Source organism: Lacerta agilis, chromosome 5 (genome assembly GCF_009819535.1).
Source record: "Lacerta agilis isolate rLacAgi1 chromosome 5, rLacAgi1.pri, whole genome shotgun sequence".
Taxonomy (NCBI): Eukaryota; Metazoa; Chordata; class Lepidosauria; order Squamata; family Lacertidae; genus Lacerta; species Lacerta agilis.
The window spans coordinates 25,909,192-25,925,729 of NC_046316.1; the positions used below are offsets into that span (position 1 = coordinate 25,909,192).

The 16,538-nt window shown below is 39.8% G+C and overlaps 1 protein-coding gene across 7 annotated transcripts; it reads left to right on the plus strand.

Annotated features, from left to right (window-relative positions):
- Nucleotides 1-680: 680 nt before the first annotated feature.
- On the plus strand, nt 681-14,923 carry HNRNPH3 (heterogeneous nuclear ribonucleoprotein H3). 7 transcript variants are annotated; one of them, XM_033148967.1, is made up of 10 exons: nt 681-877; nt 9,421-9,539; nt 10,046-10,184; nt 10,716-10,900; nt 11,249-11,335; nt 11,972-12,087; nt 12,696-12,831; nt 13,329-13,409; nt 13,495-13,584; nt 13,789-14,923. In XM_033148967.1, exons 2-10 carry the CDS (start codon nt 9,425-9,427, stop codon nt 13,863-13,865), a joined length of 1,026 nt encoding a protein of 341 aa, XP_033004858.1. In that variant the 5' UTR covers nt 681-877; nt 9,421-9,424; the 3' UTR covers nt 13,866-14,923. The 7 variants fall into 7 exon arrangements, with proteins under 7 accessions (XP_033004858.1, XP_033004860.1, XP_033004859.1 ...); XM_033148968.1 differs by having other exon boundaries at nt 685-877; nt 10,716-10,855; XM_033148969.1 differs by lacking the exon at nt 11,249-11,335 and having other exon boundaries at nt 10,716-10,855.
- Nucleotides 14,924-16,538: the final 1,615 nt, after the last annotated feature.

The following is a 16,538-nucleotide window of genomic DNA, read 5'->3' on the forward strand; positions in this document are numbered from 1 at the left end:
TGCAACACCATCCAGTATGATGGTTCATCCTTGGACACCTTCCCTAGAGAGAGCGGCGTGAAACAAAGCTGTGTCCCAACTCTCTTTGACATATCCTCTTCCCTGCTGCTCTCATATGGCACACTCTTCCATTGCCTCTTGAGACACACGGATGGCAACAATAGGATTTCACTGTAGAATTCAAGACCTTGGTAACGCTTCAACCTTCTTACACTCAGTGCCACACTATTTACTTTCTCTTTGTTGCTATTTACCGGTAAGCTCCTTAACAGGCTCTCCAGTATTCTGTCAACTGAAACTCTTTTTGTATTACAAAGACCTGTGTTTACACATAATACAGTTTCTGACCTATTGGTAGTGAATTGTGACTTAGTAGCTGGCTGGTAGGGATGCCATATATCCTTTTCCCCTCATGGGCAGTCACGGCAGTGTCATTAAATTATGGTCCCATTATTTTGAACTCACTGGCCTTATTGGCACAGCATCAGCAACAGGTACCTTCAAAACACCTCTTTATCAAGCGCGAAATCATCGGTCGAGTTGGGCTTACGCAGCGCTAAGCTGCACACGCGGCCTTGGAAGGCTTTCCTTCTGCGCATGCGCCCCGCCATCTTGCTCCCTCGACCTAAACGGCTGTCGCGCCATTCTCCTCCGCGGCGCATGCGTCACACTCTGCACCTAGGCGACGCGAGCGAAATTCTCGTCCCCGGCGCCGCTTGTGCTCGCGATACGTCCGCCAGCGACGCCATCCTGTCTGCCTCAGCTGCGTAGCTTGCTAGTCAGCCGCCCGTTAGGCGCGCTTCCTTGTTCTTTTGTGGGGGAATTTCAGCCCTGCCGTTAGCGCCGACCGACTGGGGAAGTGGGTGAGGTGTTGCCGGTGAGTGGGGTGGCGGGGGAGAGAGGTCGGGCAACTCCGTCGCCGATGCGCCGGGAAAGTACGAGCCGAGGTGGGCGGACCCGCCTTCTCGGTTCCCTGAGATATTCAGCCTTGGGTCAGGTGGCGGGATAAACGGGGGAGGGAAGGGAAGGGTTAAGCAGTGGCTTGTGCGCGCGCGAGAGCGAGGGTTCCATTCTCTCCGTCCGCCATTTTGAATGTGGCGGTGATTTGGCGGGGGAGGAGGAGGGGGGAAGAGCGGACGCGGCGCGCCAGGTCGGCGACTGGTTCGCCTGCCGGAGGCTGAGGTGCCCTTCAGCCTGGGGTTGGCGCTCGTGGCCCAACGGCTCGCCGGAATCGGCGACTTTGCAGCTAACAGCACTAGTGCAACCAAAGGAGCGAGGGTAGGGACGACAGATCAACGGCATCCCGGGCCTGACAAAAAGGCACGGCGACGCCTTCCTTTGGCTGTTTTACCCGGCGGAGATTCACTCTTCCCCTCCCCCCCCTTTCTGAGAGCGGGCATTATTTGATCTGCCACGCCTCCTCTGCTCAAGGTGGTTTGCGCCTGCGCGATGGGTCTGTGCGTGTCGGGTAGTGTTGATAGTTGGGGGAGTTTCCTGTGCCGGCTCCCCCGCCTCGCCATGCTCGCTAATGAGATGCAAAGAGATTGGCTGTTCAGCTGTTTGGGAAAGAGCCCCATTGTAGTCCTTGGGAATTACACCCGAGAAAACGCACGTAGTAGCATTTAAGGTTGGGTGAAAGGGTAAATTTCATTCATCACTCAGATTAAATCAAAACAAAATAGAAAATTCTTTCCAGTAGCACCTTAGAGACCAACTGAGTTTGTTCTTGGTATGAGCTTTTGTGTGCATGCACACTTCTTCAGATACACTGAAACTGCTTCTGTTTCAGTGTATCTGAAGAAGTGTGCATGCACACGAAAGCTCATACCAAGAACAAACTCAGTTGGTCTCTAAGGTGCTACTGGAAAGAATTTTCTATTTTGTTTCGACTATGGCAGACCAACACGGCTACCCACCTGTAACTCAGATTAAATCAGAAAGCATTAGTAAAACTAAGGCTATAGCGGTGTAACGTTGCAACCATCACAGTTAGTGGTGACACCGTACTGACATCCGTTGTGATTTAAGATTCATAATACAGTAAGTGCAGGGGTGGCAGTTCTTCGCCAACAGTGCTTTGTCTAATGCAACATGTTTCTGTATATCAGCCAAAAGACACTTAGGCTGATTGTAAATGAGCCATTTGACATAGGTCATTTCTACAGCTAATCCACTTTTGAAAACAGAAATAAGGTAAAGGATAGAGTAGGTAATGTATTTCAATCACTTGAAATACATAGATAGCTGCTTACATGGACAGATTTTGAACATGTTCAAAAATGACAGTACTAAAGTCATTTATGTCAAGAAATCATGTCTTTGTGTTCTTATCTTACATAGGTTCTGTTACAGTTTTGGGGAGCATAGCTTCTCTCACTTAGCTTGGTTACCTAAAGTGAATATTAATATATAAAAGATGGTTCCAGGGCAATTAAAAAAAAGTAATACCTGATTTCCCAAGTGATACATATCTTTTATGCAGTGGGATTTTTTTTACAATGGACAGATTTCCAAATGTGCCACTAGATAACTTAGGCTGCAGTTGTATGCACAGTTATATGGAATTAAGTTCCCTAGAACACAGTGGGACTTATGAGGAAACATGCACAGGATCATACTGTTAGTTTTCTCTAATTTAATTGCATTACTTTGATAAATAATATTTGGCTTAACTACTGTTAAGACTATGCAGAGGTCTTCAAGCAGAAAATCTAATTTTTTGTTGTCTGAAGAACTTTCTAAGCTTTAAAAACTTTCATACTCTGGCATGCAAATTTTGTTCCATGAGAGTTTACCTTACATACTATTGTGTGGGATCATATGGCAATATGTCATTCTATCTTGTTCTGATAGGTCAAATTTCTGTGTATTTAATCTTAGAATTAAAAATGAAAAGCAGGCTAATGCTGGTAGGTGCTAAAGGAGAGAAATGCTTACTAGAGTTGTTTACTAGTATCTCCATTTTGCTCCTGTTTACCATATTACAGTAAGGGCTCTCTGGCTTACTGTATCCAAATTCTAAAGTCTCTCTGCATGATTCGATCACTTTTCTGTCCCTAGGATAAAAGGAAATCTGCACAATTCTGTGCACAGCAGGTTATCTTAAAGCACATAGTGGAGGCTACAGGTTATAGTGGTGCTGTTGTTGACAGTATTACAATGTAGCAGCTTAGGTGGATTTTTATGATTAGCCTGCAAGAGAACTTTTTGAGAGGGAAAACGCCTGGAGTTTCATACTTGATGGTTGTGGTTGTTAAAGATAAAGCTCATCTTTCATCTTTTTCAAGCAGGAAGCATAGGAAAGATGCACCCTTCTTTTCCAGAAGAGGTATAATCACTTTCAGACTACAAGATCGGTGTTCTGACAGCTTAGACAGCAAGCATGACAACAACCATATGTTTGCATAGGAGCAAATTCCATTTAAAACAGTGGGATTTACATCTAAATAAACATACGAAGGATTGCACTGAAGAGATCAGTCAATGTAAAACGCAAATGAATAAATACAGTGTGGGATTGTTAAATACAGTGTGGGATTTTCATAAAATTTTGAATTGGATAATTGGAACTTGCAACAAAATGTTGCAGTGCAGTGTTCCAGCCACTCTCTTCTACCCCCCAATTTCCCCTTCCCAGCAATTGGTCAGCATTCTATACACAGCTTAGCTTCCCTGAGGTGGTGGTGGTTGTTTTGTACTTTTACAAATCTCAGGGTTTTCCTGAGGATGCTAATGCCTCCCTTGGGTAGTGCCATTCTGGCTACATAAGGATCAGCACTCATAACACTGAGAACACTGTTAGTTTATTTTTAATGTGATGTTAATTTTAAATGTATAAATATCTGCAAACTTTTGAGGTGGCAAAATTACCTGAAATGTTTTACTACAGAAAAACATGCAATAAAGTGCATATAGTATAATCATATAAATGAGAAGTGAGTCCCATTGAGTGTGGGAATGTTGAGGGTGGCAAGAGAGGATATATTGTTTATTAATATCCTTTCTGACTTGCGCTAGCAAGTTTCTTCACTTAGCAGAGTGCATTCCCCATCTTAAGCAGCAGAAAGCTGGTTGCAAACTCGTGTGAGTTTCTTAAGACAATAAGCAATTCAATCTGGCTTGTCCAGATTGAGATATGTTCTAATATTCCTCGTAAGACCCTTTTTGAATCCTTCATAAAAGAATAAAGACACCACAGTCTTATTCATAAGTAACAAAAAGTAGTTTTACTCATGATCAGGCAGAACACAGTGTGATCCCTGAAGGCAGGCTTTAGGCTTAAAGTTACAAACATGTACAAACAAGTTTACCCCATATGGGAGATAACCTGGGGAACTGCTGTGGCAGCCAGCAGTCCAGTCCAGGTGATGCAGGAAGCAGGCAGGACGAACAGGAAGGTCAAAAAGAGGAAGGTAGCAGTGTGACTTGGCCTTTTGTCAGTTCTGGAAAGGTCACGCCCACCCACTAGTCACATGCAAGGAAGGATGCTCAAGGCCAGGAGGAACAGGAAACTTCGACTGGCTGGACCAAACATTCCTTTGCATGTTCACTCTAGCAAAAAAAGGAATGTTGTACTTGACTGCTCCCAGTGGATTACATCCCACATTGAGTTCAGTGAAGCACCGTTAAGTAGTATATATAGAATTGCAACCTTATTGTGGTTAAGACTGCAGTCCTGTCACAGAGACATATTTTTGAGTAGACAGGTATAAAATTGCACTCATAAGCTTTACTTGAAAATTATTTTTATTGGAATACTTCTAAATATTTTAAGACATGACAATTCAATATTATTTAGATTTTATTTAGGCCAGGGAAAACAAATACATTGAAAACAGTTAACTTACTAATTGTAGATTGCTTGAAGAAATACAGTAGTTGCATAAAATGTGCTTCCTAGGAGTAGCAGCTGAAAAATTTAACCACTGTTTTGATTTTAGATTTGACTTTTTTATATGCATTTCAAATTGACTTGTGTTTTGTTCATTGATTATGTCACTAATTGTTTTGTGAAACAATGCATTTTTCAAAGTGGAAAACTTTCAACAGAAAAATATACTAGTGGAAACCTTTTCTATTTAAAAGGAAAAAAATCCAGTTTACCTCACTAAGTACTTAAGCGTATTAGCATTGCGAGTCCTAAACAGAACAGGACAACAGAGGATTGCAGGAAAGAAAGGGTTTGTAACCTAGGAGTACCAGTTCTTTTCTTTTGCTCCTCTGTGTTTATTTTTAGAAATATTTAAGCTATTATGCTTCTGTTGGTTTTTATAACTGATAGGCACTTTGCAGATCACTTGTGGAAAAGCTGGGTAAGAAACACTGTAAGCAAATAATAAATGATTCCAACCCCTAGCATTTGGAAACAGTAAAGTGCTCTCCCAACATAAAAAATAAAATGTCATAGTGATAACTTATTTCTTTGAGCTGGTGTGAAAGAGCATGTTATTTTCAACTGTCCAAGAGTAGTATATCCAAGTCAGGAGTCTTCTATTTCAGAATGTTTTTCAGCACCTTTCTACCAAACTGGGACTGAGGTTTTATTCCTTTTGCTGCATAATTTTTTATAATACAGTATCAGCCAATTGACTGAAGTGAATTTGAGTACCGGTACTTACCCCTAAACCCACCCCCAAGGATTCCTCCGTCTGTCTAATGCAGTGTTTTTCAACCTTTTTTGGGCAAGGGCACACTTGTTTTATGAAAAAAATCACGAGGCACACCACCATTAGAAAATGTTAAAAAATTTAACTCTGTGCCTATATTGACTATATATAAAGTAATTCTCTTGAATAGGAATCAAATAAACACAATTTTTCCCACGGCACACCAGGCAACATCTCGCGGCACACTAGTGTGCCACGGAACAGTGGTTGAAAAACACTGGTCTAATGTGCCCCATTGTGAGCAATCAAAAAATCTAGGGCTCACCTTGCTCTAATGAAAGATGCAAAAAAACATTTTTTAACTGGTGCTGTTGCTGAAACATGTGAAGACTGAGGGCACTACCACTAGGAATACAGTCCTGAGCAAAAGCTCATTGAAGAAGAACTTAGTCATGGGTTCAAATGAAGGTCCCATAAAAATCTGTAATGGGTATATTTAGCTGCCATATTAGAACAATATTGTTAGAATAGTTAAGTTGGGGGATATTCTAATTTTTTTCTCCATGCAAACTGAACCATGGTTTGTAATAGAAGACTGAGCCCTGAAATAGATTAATGGGGAACCATCTATCTGTTAGTGGAGATCTGGAGACCTATGTGCTCTGGCTATATGGGGCTTTTAGCCCTGTTCTCTCCTTGCTGCAGTTTTTGATTGATTCAGCCCTTGGAAATCAGAAAACAGTGCAAGGAGAGACTAGGAAATAAGAGAAATGGAGGGCAGGATATGTATAGCAGTCTTCTTGGCCACTGCTTCTGCTGTTCAGAGGAGCTGGTGAATAATCTGTTGAAACTGTGGGTCGAGGTGTGAAGAGGTTCAGAACTGATTGGCTCTGTGTGTCCATAATCTGTTGGATAGGTGTTTCCCTAAGAACTACTCCACTTTTATAGTGACCTTGTACTTCAAGAAGAATTTTTTTTGCAAGCAAGGTTCCCACTAGTTTGTACTTTGTTGAACATATCTGTGCTGTTTTCCTGCTTCATCCGGCTATGTGAGGCTAGCATATTTTATGCAGATCTGCTGTAGTTTCATTATCAGTTGGCCCTTGTATAGATTAAAAGTGATTTGTCCACCAGGAGAGAGAAACACCTAAATGACTAGTACAGGTTGCTTCCTGGCTGCTTGGTTATGGAAATTTAGCATGAACCACTGCAGGCTTATTGCATAATTTCTGGCCAGACTTCATGCAGAATACTGTCAGGCTCATAAGTTATGCTTTGGTGGGTATGGAGAGAGGAAGACATTTAAGGTTAAGCTAAAGACCCACTTGGCTGTGGTTAGGAGGCTTCCAGTATTTGTTGAATCACTTGAGGCTTCCTGATGTGAAACTGACAGCTTTGTCTCTAAGGGTATACCTGCCCCTGGGTCTCTAAGGATACTGGGAACAAATGGAAGGATGAGTTAATTTACCACTTGGGAGGCATTTCCTGCTTGGGCTGCAAAAGAAATGCCTTTTTCTTATCCTTGGTCTCTCCTAGGAAGAAAGTGTTCAAATGGGTCTCTAAACAGATTTTCACCTTCCAAGTGGCTAGGTCAGACTTCAGTTTCAGATCCATATTCTCCTAACGTAGACAGAAAAGGAGACCTAGTAAGTCATAGACCTAAAAAATAATTGCAGAGAGTCTAAGAAGGCCTCTGCAGTAAATTCCTTAATGAAGGGTTTGGTTATCATGGGGTGGGGGAACATGAATGCCAGCCCATTGATGCATTAGAGAACATTGTAACTGGGATGGCTGAGAGGGACACCTCATGCGACTTCCATGGGGCAAACCCTTCTCTGGCATCTGCTGTAGTAGGGCTGGTAAATTATCCCTCCCTAGGGTTGCTCCATTCCTTGCTCATTGTTTGGTCAAAAAGGCTTGGGGTAGAAATCGCTATGCTTTCCTCTCTTGCTTATGGGGAAGCCACTTGGAAGGTGGAAGGATTTTTAGTTTCAGGCTTTTCTTCTTGTTCCTGCTGTTGAAGATTTTTAGAAGTTTTTACTAAAGGACTGAGGAGGAACATCCAATTTAAATAGGTGCTCTTGCCAATACTTGATTGCAACATTCTCTTCCTCAATGATTGACTTTCTCAGATGCTGCAGAAGCAGAGCAGAGGTTGGGGCTGGATTTGAGGTGCACAGGACCAAAAGGCTTGCTAGCTGCAGGACTTGCCCAGTTTTGAGGGGAATAGATTGTAGAAATTGTATTCCTGCTGGAACAGCTTTAGCTTCAGTAATGGCAGTTGTGATTTTGTCTGCTTTTTCACTGTCTTCCCTTTGCTAAATCTTTTGCTATGCTGCCTGTTGGGATATATCCTTAGCTAAGACCATCTTCCTCATGAAAGCATGAGGTTCTGAGATGGCACTTGCAGTGTGCCATTTAGCCTCCCTGTGCTTAAAAGAAGGAATTTCTTGCATGTGGTCTGAGACCTTCTGTGTGTGAGAGCAAACCCAATACTGCCTCTTTTCCTCTTTTTGAAAAGTTTTTTTCCTCAGATGCGTACATTGGGGGATTCGGTTCTTTGTTAGGAATTTTTCTTCCTCTCAGTGCCTGTAGTATTTTTTAGGTAGTGGGGCTGAATGGGAGAAAACTTCTTACATTGGCTTCTGTAGGACTCTAGCCTTGCATCAGAGTCCTATCTGCTATTAGGCAGGACTTGTCTAAAGTGGGGGAAATGTGCCTTCCTATAGTAGTAGAGTGAGTTTCAACCTAAATTAAGTACTTCTTCCCCATCAACTGACAATTAATGTAAAATAAAATTATGTTATAATCATTACAGCTTCTTAGTGTGTTGAACTACATCATTTTTGGAGAATTTATATTACATTTGAGCTTTTCATAGTATGCATCTCAAAGTTGCTTCATGAATGAGTCCCACTTATAGTAGTGTCCTTTCAGAATTTCCCAAAACATAAATGCATGTAGTTCCTAATTCCTGTCCTATTTACTAGTACTCCATTTTTACATTAATTTTATTTATTAAAATATACCTTACCTTTTCACATTGAAAACGTATGCATGGCAGCTTTAAAGTCCTGTTAAAAATAAACCTTTGGCTTGCCTCTCTCTACTTTGCTGTCATTCTGTCTTGCTGGTCATTCTATCTTGTGTACCACCACCCTGCTCCACTTTCCCAGTTTACTGAATTCTATCCTGTGCTCATTAACCCCCATGCCTTCTTGCTTCCCATTCACTGCTTCTCTTAGTTGTCAGAACTCCTGATTTTGTGAATCTCTACAGGAATATTGCCTTGGCTTTTCTAGCTGGCATTGGAGGAGATGTGGAAGTGGCTTGTGTGCGAACAGTGGAGAGAAGTGTGCATGTAGTAGTCCATATGCATTTTAGAAAATAGTTCAATGGCTTAACCAGCCTGCAGCACTATGAATTAAAGAATAGCATCGATTGCAATGATTGGTTATATGTACTGATTGGGCCAGTGCATGGCTGAGCTAATTTGAGAGGTGTTGGGGAGTCATTTGCACTTTTCCAAGCAGTAGAATTTGTCTTCATAGATAGTGCATCTCTTTTGAGAACCTGAGGTATTGAGAGTAGATATGTGGCAGGCTGCATGAGCAGGTCATGCTAGTTGTACTGAATGAGTTCTAGACAATGGCAGTTGTAACTTATCACAGCATTATGCTTCAATCAATGTCTGAGCATGTTTCAAGATACTGCTAATGAATACAGTCCTGCTTAGGAAGGGGTGGGGGTGAATCATGATTCTCAAATGCTAAATTTGCTGTTTATGTTTTTTATGGTGTTTGATTTTAAACAGCAAAATGGACTGGGCTGGGAAACATAATGGTCCAAATGATTCATCTAGTGATGGAACAGTACGATTGCGTGGTCTGCCATTTGGCTGCAGCAAGGAGGAGATCGTTCAGTTCTTTCAAGGTAGCTCTAGTGTTAATGTCAAGTGACTTTCAGTGTTTCTATGTCTGCAAGATTGATATTTGAAATAGTTTAATTTATATTGACTATTTCAGGGGGGAGGGGGGAATCAGTTTAACATTTAGATTGCTAATTTTTGGTATTCTGTGTTAAAATACTTCTAATCAAGAGATTGCATTGGCAGTGTAGGATATAAAATTTACCCATTTAGATACCTTGCTATGAATCAGAATTTGGAGTATGTAGTTATTACATCATGCAATATAGAAGGGCCTTTGTGATGTAGCTGTTGCTGTGTAGTCTGAACAGAGAGACAGTAATAGAATGTCTAAACCCATAAAGTTTAATGAAAGATCTTTAGCGTGTGTATTTGGGTTAGGTAGGGGAGGGGGAAGCTAAGCTATGTTCTTGCATTTGTGTAGATTTGCTTTAAGTATTTTCTACAGATGGGAATGTTTCAGACTTTAACACTCTTCCCCTTGATGGGGTTATTTGTCCTTGGGTTAAAGGGTTGGAAATCGTGCCAAATGGGATAACATTGACGCTGGACTACCAGGGGAGAAGCACAGGGGAGGCCTTCGTGCAGTTTGCTTCAAAGGAGATAGCAGAAAAAGCTCTGGGGAAACACAAGGAAAGAATAGGGCACAGGTGGGGATGGAGAGTTTGGGATGGTGTTATTCGGGGGGTTGGGGGTCAGTTTTGCTTTTGGGGGGTTGGGGAGCATAAAATAACTGGCTATTTAAAAACAACAACCTTACAATCACCCTAAGTAACTTGGGAAGTATAGTAGATTTGGTGGGAGGGGGAAATGGTAATACTATGTAGATTGCTAAAATTAGGATATTTCAATTTTTGTGGAGGGTGGTCTATGATAGCCAGACATTTTTCAAAGAATTTATTACTGGGGCAGGGGGGGAGTGTGATTCAGAAATTTGTTGTATTTAAAATTCAGTTAGAATTCTTAGACAGTAAAATATAGAACTTAAAATGCTTGCTTTTGCATTTACATTTCCTAAAATTTAAGTGACACTTGAAAAAACAGTGTACACTTTTATTGAATGCTGTATCTAGATATAGAATTCAGAGCATTTGTGCAACTTGTTACTGTGTGTGTTTTTTTACTAGACATCACATATGTGTATTCTTACTTTTGTACATTGAAAATCTTTTTTTACTCAGATATATTGAGATCTTCAAAAGTAGTAAGAGTGAAATCCGAGGATTCTATGACCCACCACGAAGAATGATGGGACAGCGACCTGGACCCTATGATAGACCAATGGGAGGAAGAGGGGGTTATTATGCAGCTGGGCGTGGAAGTATGTATGACAGAATGCATCGAGGAGGTGGTGGATATGACGGTGGTATGTGTATCTAATGACCACAGGCTCTTGTCATTTTCACGTTCCTGACGTTTTGTCAAGAAATACAGAAATGACAGTAATTATAATACATACCAAGTCTGAAATCTGGATACCTATCAGTTTTTTTACCAGCCGTGTGACTAAAGATTGAAAAGGTATGGAGAGGCATCTGAAATGAGATTTTAAATGTGGATGAAACTTGGTTTGCATGTTTTTGAGCCTGACAACTTTATAAATAGAAACTTGCTTATATATTTGATGTCAAGAGGTACTGATTATATGCAGTGTGATAACAGCTGAATTTTAAAAAGACTGTTTCATGGTATGTCCACTTCTTAAATCTCACAGGATATGGTGGCTTTGATGAGTATGGTGGCTATAACAATTATGGCTATGGAAATGATGGCTATGATGACAGAATGAGAGATGGTAGAGGTAAGATTTAAAAGTTTATAGTATTGTTCCTCAACCATCAGGCTGTCTCACTGGCTCCCAAGACAAAGAAAAAACAACCCCTTTTTATTGTTAAGTAGGGTATTTTTAGAGCTGAGGGGTTGTTCTGAATTCCTCAGGTTATTTTGAAGTTGGAGAAATAATGTGCACTGCTTTAAAATTGCCATTCGCAGCATGTGAGTACAGTGGTACCTCGGTTTTCGAACGTAATCCATTCCGGAAGTCTGTTCGAGTTCTGAAACGTTCGAAAACTGAAAGCAGAAGCCTCAATACAGAAGCCACATTTCCTGTTCAACTTCTGAGGTGCATTCGAAAACCAAGGCATTTACTTCTGGGTTTTCAGCACTCGAGTTCCAAAACGTTTGACTACGGAGGCATTGAAAAACCAAGGTACCACTGTAGTTTGAAAACTACTGTTTTACATGTCAGAATGGGGGGGGGGGGTATTATTTGGCATGGAAGGAACCAAAGAAGTCCTAGTGAAAGTTAAATCAGAGTAGGATATTTCTAGTGTATAACCTAGTACACTTCCAATTTCAAGGGGGAGTAAACATACATTGGGAATGCACGTGCACAACTTTATTAAATCATACATTTATTGAATCTTTTGTGTTTTAGGAATGGGAGGCCACGGCTATGGTGGAGCAGGAGATGCTAGCTCAGGCTTTCATGGTGGTCACTTTGTTCACATGAGAGGACTGCCATTTCGAGCAACAGAAAATGATATTGCAAATGTAAGCATTGTAGACAAATATTCCTGGTTGAAACAAAGATCTTAAGAGTTTAAGAATCTGGTCTGACTCCTCAACAGCAGTAACAGAGGGGCTCGACTTCCTTTAAAGCAATTCCTGAAGATATGATGAAATTACTGTAATGATCTAATGGCCGTTTTTTCAAAATAATTTATAGCACTTGAGATGCAATCAGGATATTTTAATTTTAAAAAACCTTGGGTTTAATATAAATTATAGCAGCTGCAGCTGTAAATGATCTGAAATCCTCAAATGGGGAGAAACATAACAGCTAAGCCGAATGTGGTCAGGGTGTACTAGTAGATCACTTGATGACTTGCAGTAAATCAGCAAGTGTTTCTGAGTGCCAATTGTTAAACAGTATCAACTGCAGTGGCTATGTACGTTAGAAAAGATGGCAAATGATTTTTTTAAATGATAGCTCAAAACAAATGAGTAAAAACTGAAGGTTTGCATCATTTGTGAAAATGCAGGCAGGAGTGTGACATCCCTGATAAAGCATGTAAAATGAGCATTATGTGCTTAAGATAACTGTTGTTTCAATATTTGAAAGTTCCTGCAAGTGGTAACTTACTATTGCTCACTTTTAGTTTTTCTCACCACTGACACCTATAAGAGTTCACATTGACATTGGAGCAGATGGAAGAGCAACAGGAGAAGCGGATGTAGAATTTGTAACACACGAAGATGCAGTGACTGCCATGTTGAAAGATAAAAATCATATGCGTAAGTTATAGCAAACATTGGAACAGCTAAAAGCTCAGGATTGCTGCCTTTGTAGTTCATTGAATATCCAAGCTGCTTGCATATTTTAGTTTAGTTTTAATTTCAACTTAACAGCTGATTTTTCAAAAAGGCCAAGAAAGGAAGCAATCTTTCATGTTACATGAAATACTAACATAGACAATCCAGTATCACTTCTTTTAGGATTAGCATGCCTGAGCTTTACACGTCTTAAGAATGTTGTTTAAAAGACTTGATTACATCAGTTTTTAAAGGAGTCTATAGCTGCATGTATTGAACAGACTGTTCACAGAGCCACATTTCAACCCTTTCTTGAGTATCCATTTGTATGGAAAGTCTATTCAGTGTGCCAGGCAGAAAGAGTATATCTAAGCCTTTGTAAATGACTCCCTTGCTGCATGTACATAATTATGAATCCACATCAATTACCTTTTCAGTTATGGGTGTTTATTTCTTATATTTATTTGTTTGTTTTAAAGAACATCGATATATTGAGCTGTTCCTTAATTCAACTGCTGGAGGTGGTTCTGGAATGGGAGGTTACGGCAGAGATGGAATGGGTATGCTTGATTTTACATTTTTAATTCAAATTTAAAATATATCTAGCCTCTAGATATTCTAACAACAGTGAACATTGTTTTCTAGATCAAGTTGGTTATGGTTCTGTTGGAAGAATGGGAATGGGTAGCAGTTACAGCGGAGGATATGGTACTCCTGATGGCTTGGGTGGCTATGGTAAGTCTTAATTAGGTAGGCAAACGGTTTCTTTTTATAATGCAAAAGTTCATTGTCTTATCAAGTATTTGTTAACACGAGGAACAAGAATGCTGTATCGTTTGCATGCACAGAAGCCATATAGAGAAAGAGTTGTATGCTAATGATGAAGTTTGTGTGTATTTCATTTTAAACAAATGTGGGGTAACTATTGTTACTTTCTAGGTCGCGGCAGTGGAAATAGCGGTGGATACTATGGACAAGGCAACATGGGAGGCGGTGGATGGCGTGGAATGTATTGAAGAGTGGCATTGTCTCTGTGAAGCATATTGGAAGGAAACAGTACCTGGTCTTCTAGACTTTCTTACAAAACTTAATTTCTTTTGTATTGAAAACTTTATAATGACTGAAGGAATGTGTTTTCCCATTATTTGGTAAGCAACAGATTGTGATGGGGAAATCTGTGTTCTGTAGGTTTTATTTGTTGCATACTCTGACTTTAAATAAATTTTTTATATTCAAACCACTGATGTTGATACTTTTTATACTAGCTGCTCCTAAAGGTATGTTCCATATTCCAAAACTGTTCGTTTAAGATACTTGGTTCATTAAAGCAGTTATGCTGTAGGTTCTCTTATTGATGTAAAATAAAACAACCATCAAGCTGGTACTAGTACATTTGTTGAGATTTGAAATGAAAGCATAGGGTAACTTATTTTAATTAATCTGACACAATCCTCTTGTCAGTGAAGACTTCCCTTACCAGAATTTCCCCAAGACTGTGCTGGGCATGAAGGCCATGAGTTCAGGAATGACCTAATGCACAACTGCTATATAAAAACCCAGTTGATGTATGCATGTCACAAATCTCACCCTTAAAGTATATTAGTCTTTATACACCTCTCCTTGGCAATCACATTTTTTGATGAGTGAACAAGAGAGTATTATTTTAGTAACATCCATAGAGAAGTAGGCTACTATTTAATTTCCTGGAAATCTTAAAAGGCTACTCCTCTTGCTGTAGGCTCCTGTTTAAGGACTAAGCAACTTGCCCGGCAGTCAGACACAGAGACCTTGGCAAATTATGAGATTACACAAATAGGTAGTCCTCTTACTGTGCATTAACATGTAAGATTTTTGAATTAGTTACTGTTAAGAGACTTTTAAGCATTCTCTGTGTATCAGGAAAGGGTACTAAATATTCAAGTTTTCTTCATTTCAACTGCTTGTCCTCCAAATTCTTCCCAATAATTTGTCAAATGTGATTATTGAAAGTTTGTTGCCTGTTTTTGATAGTAATGTTATGTATGTAATAAATGTCTTATTGTGGGAGATAGCAAAATAGACTCCATTCTAGGAAGTGTGTGTTGTGTCAATTTATCTGAGATGTATATAAACTAAGGAGCAAGATGATGTATTTCAAAGGCTACTTTTTCACAGCTTTGCTTGTAAAGGCAACACAGAAAGCTTTTTAGGTTTTGACACATCTCAAAATTGTTCACTTTAAAAGATTCAAAGTTTTTTTACCAAGTTTGCTACTGCAGTCTATGCTATTGCTATGCTGGAGCGGTGCTTTGCAGAAGCATGAATCAGATGTGGAGAGGCTGTTACATTAAAAGGAGATGGGTTAATAACAAGCAATGGTTAAACAAATGTGGGGTGGAAAAGAGAAATGTTAACTAGTTCAATCAAAATGCTTAAATGGTGTGTCAGAGCCAGGACTTTTTTCTCAGTATAGATGTTCACTCTAAATCAGCTGCGGGGAACCTTTGGTAGTTCAGCAAAATCTGTGGCCTTCCAGAAGTTTGTGTACTCCCAAATGCCATCAGCCGCAGCCAACATGGCCAGTGATTAATGCAAATATATACATAGGTCCTTATGATTAACTGACAATTATTTTAGGTATACTAGCTGCCTACTAGTTACACACAAGATAAATAATGAACTCAGTATTCATTCCAAGGCCTGCTGAAAATTTCTCAAATATTTAATTTGTCCAAACCACAAAATTACAAACATTTGTATTTAAAGTTACAAAAATGTCATGTTAAAACTTACAAAAGCTGTACTAGTCAATAAGTTCTTGGCACGCATGCACCATTGATATTGAAAGCTTGTTCTGAAATAGCTAAATCTCTAGTGGCAGGAATGATAGAAGTTTTGTTGAAAAAAGGCAAGTCTAATCTCATCTCTGTTTCTACTAGGGTGGGTTAGTCTCACAGCCTCTTTGACCCAAACATAATGACACAAATTGAGGATGAGCTGGTTATGAAGACTTTAAAAAAAAAAAAACCTGTCAATTAAGATCCCAGTAAGTAGTCAGTACATCACATCTGCCATACTAGTGCTAATTGGAAAAGTAACTTATGGTGGGTGCTGGGAGTTTGAAAATGGATTCGCAATGCCACTAAAATCTCTGGGGGGTTTTGTGTGGAAGAAATAGTTCTAAGGTTATCTTAAATTTATGGTACTCATGCTAAGCACTAAAATATGTCAGTTTGGCACTGTTAGTGTATTTTTAATTTACCATTTGGTAAATTTGGACAAAAACTGGAAGAAAAGAAATTTCTGTCAAATAGAACAATTTTCTAGTATCAAAAAACGCAGGACATTTCTTGCCTACCTTTTTGTGGATGTGTTCCAGTCTTGAAATACTGTCAAATAGTTTGGAAATTAATAAAACTTTGGGATTAGGCACACATTTCTCAGAATCTTATCAAATGGCCATAGGCTTCCATCTCTGAAACAGATTAGCTAGAAGGCTGATGGAAAAGTTTCCCTTTTGAACTGAACATGCTAAATATATTCCAAGCTAACTGCAGTTTGAGTAAGTGGCTAGTTATCAGAACTTTGTAGTGTTGTTCTTTTATTGTGCTCTCTGTACCTGATTGGAACTGAGAGTAGGTTTACGGTCAACTTTGAGGAATACCACTAGTATAGGACTAAACAGGCTGCATAAGGATCCTGTAGTTTAA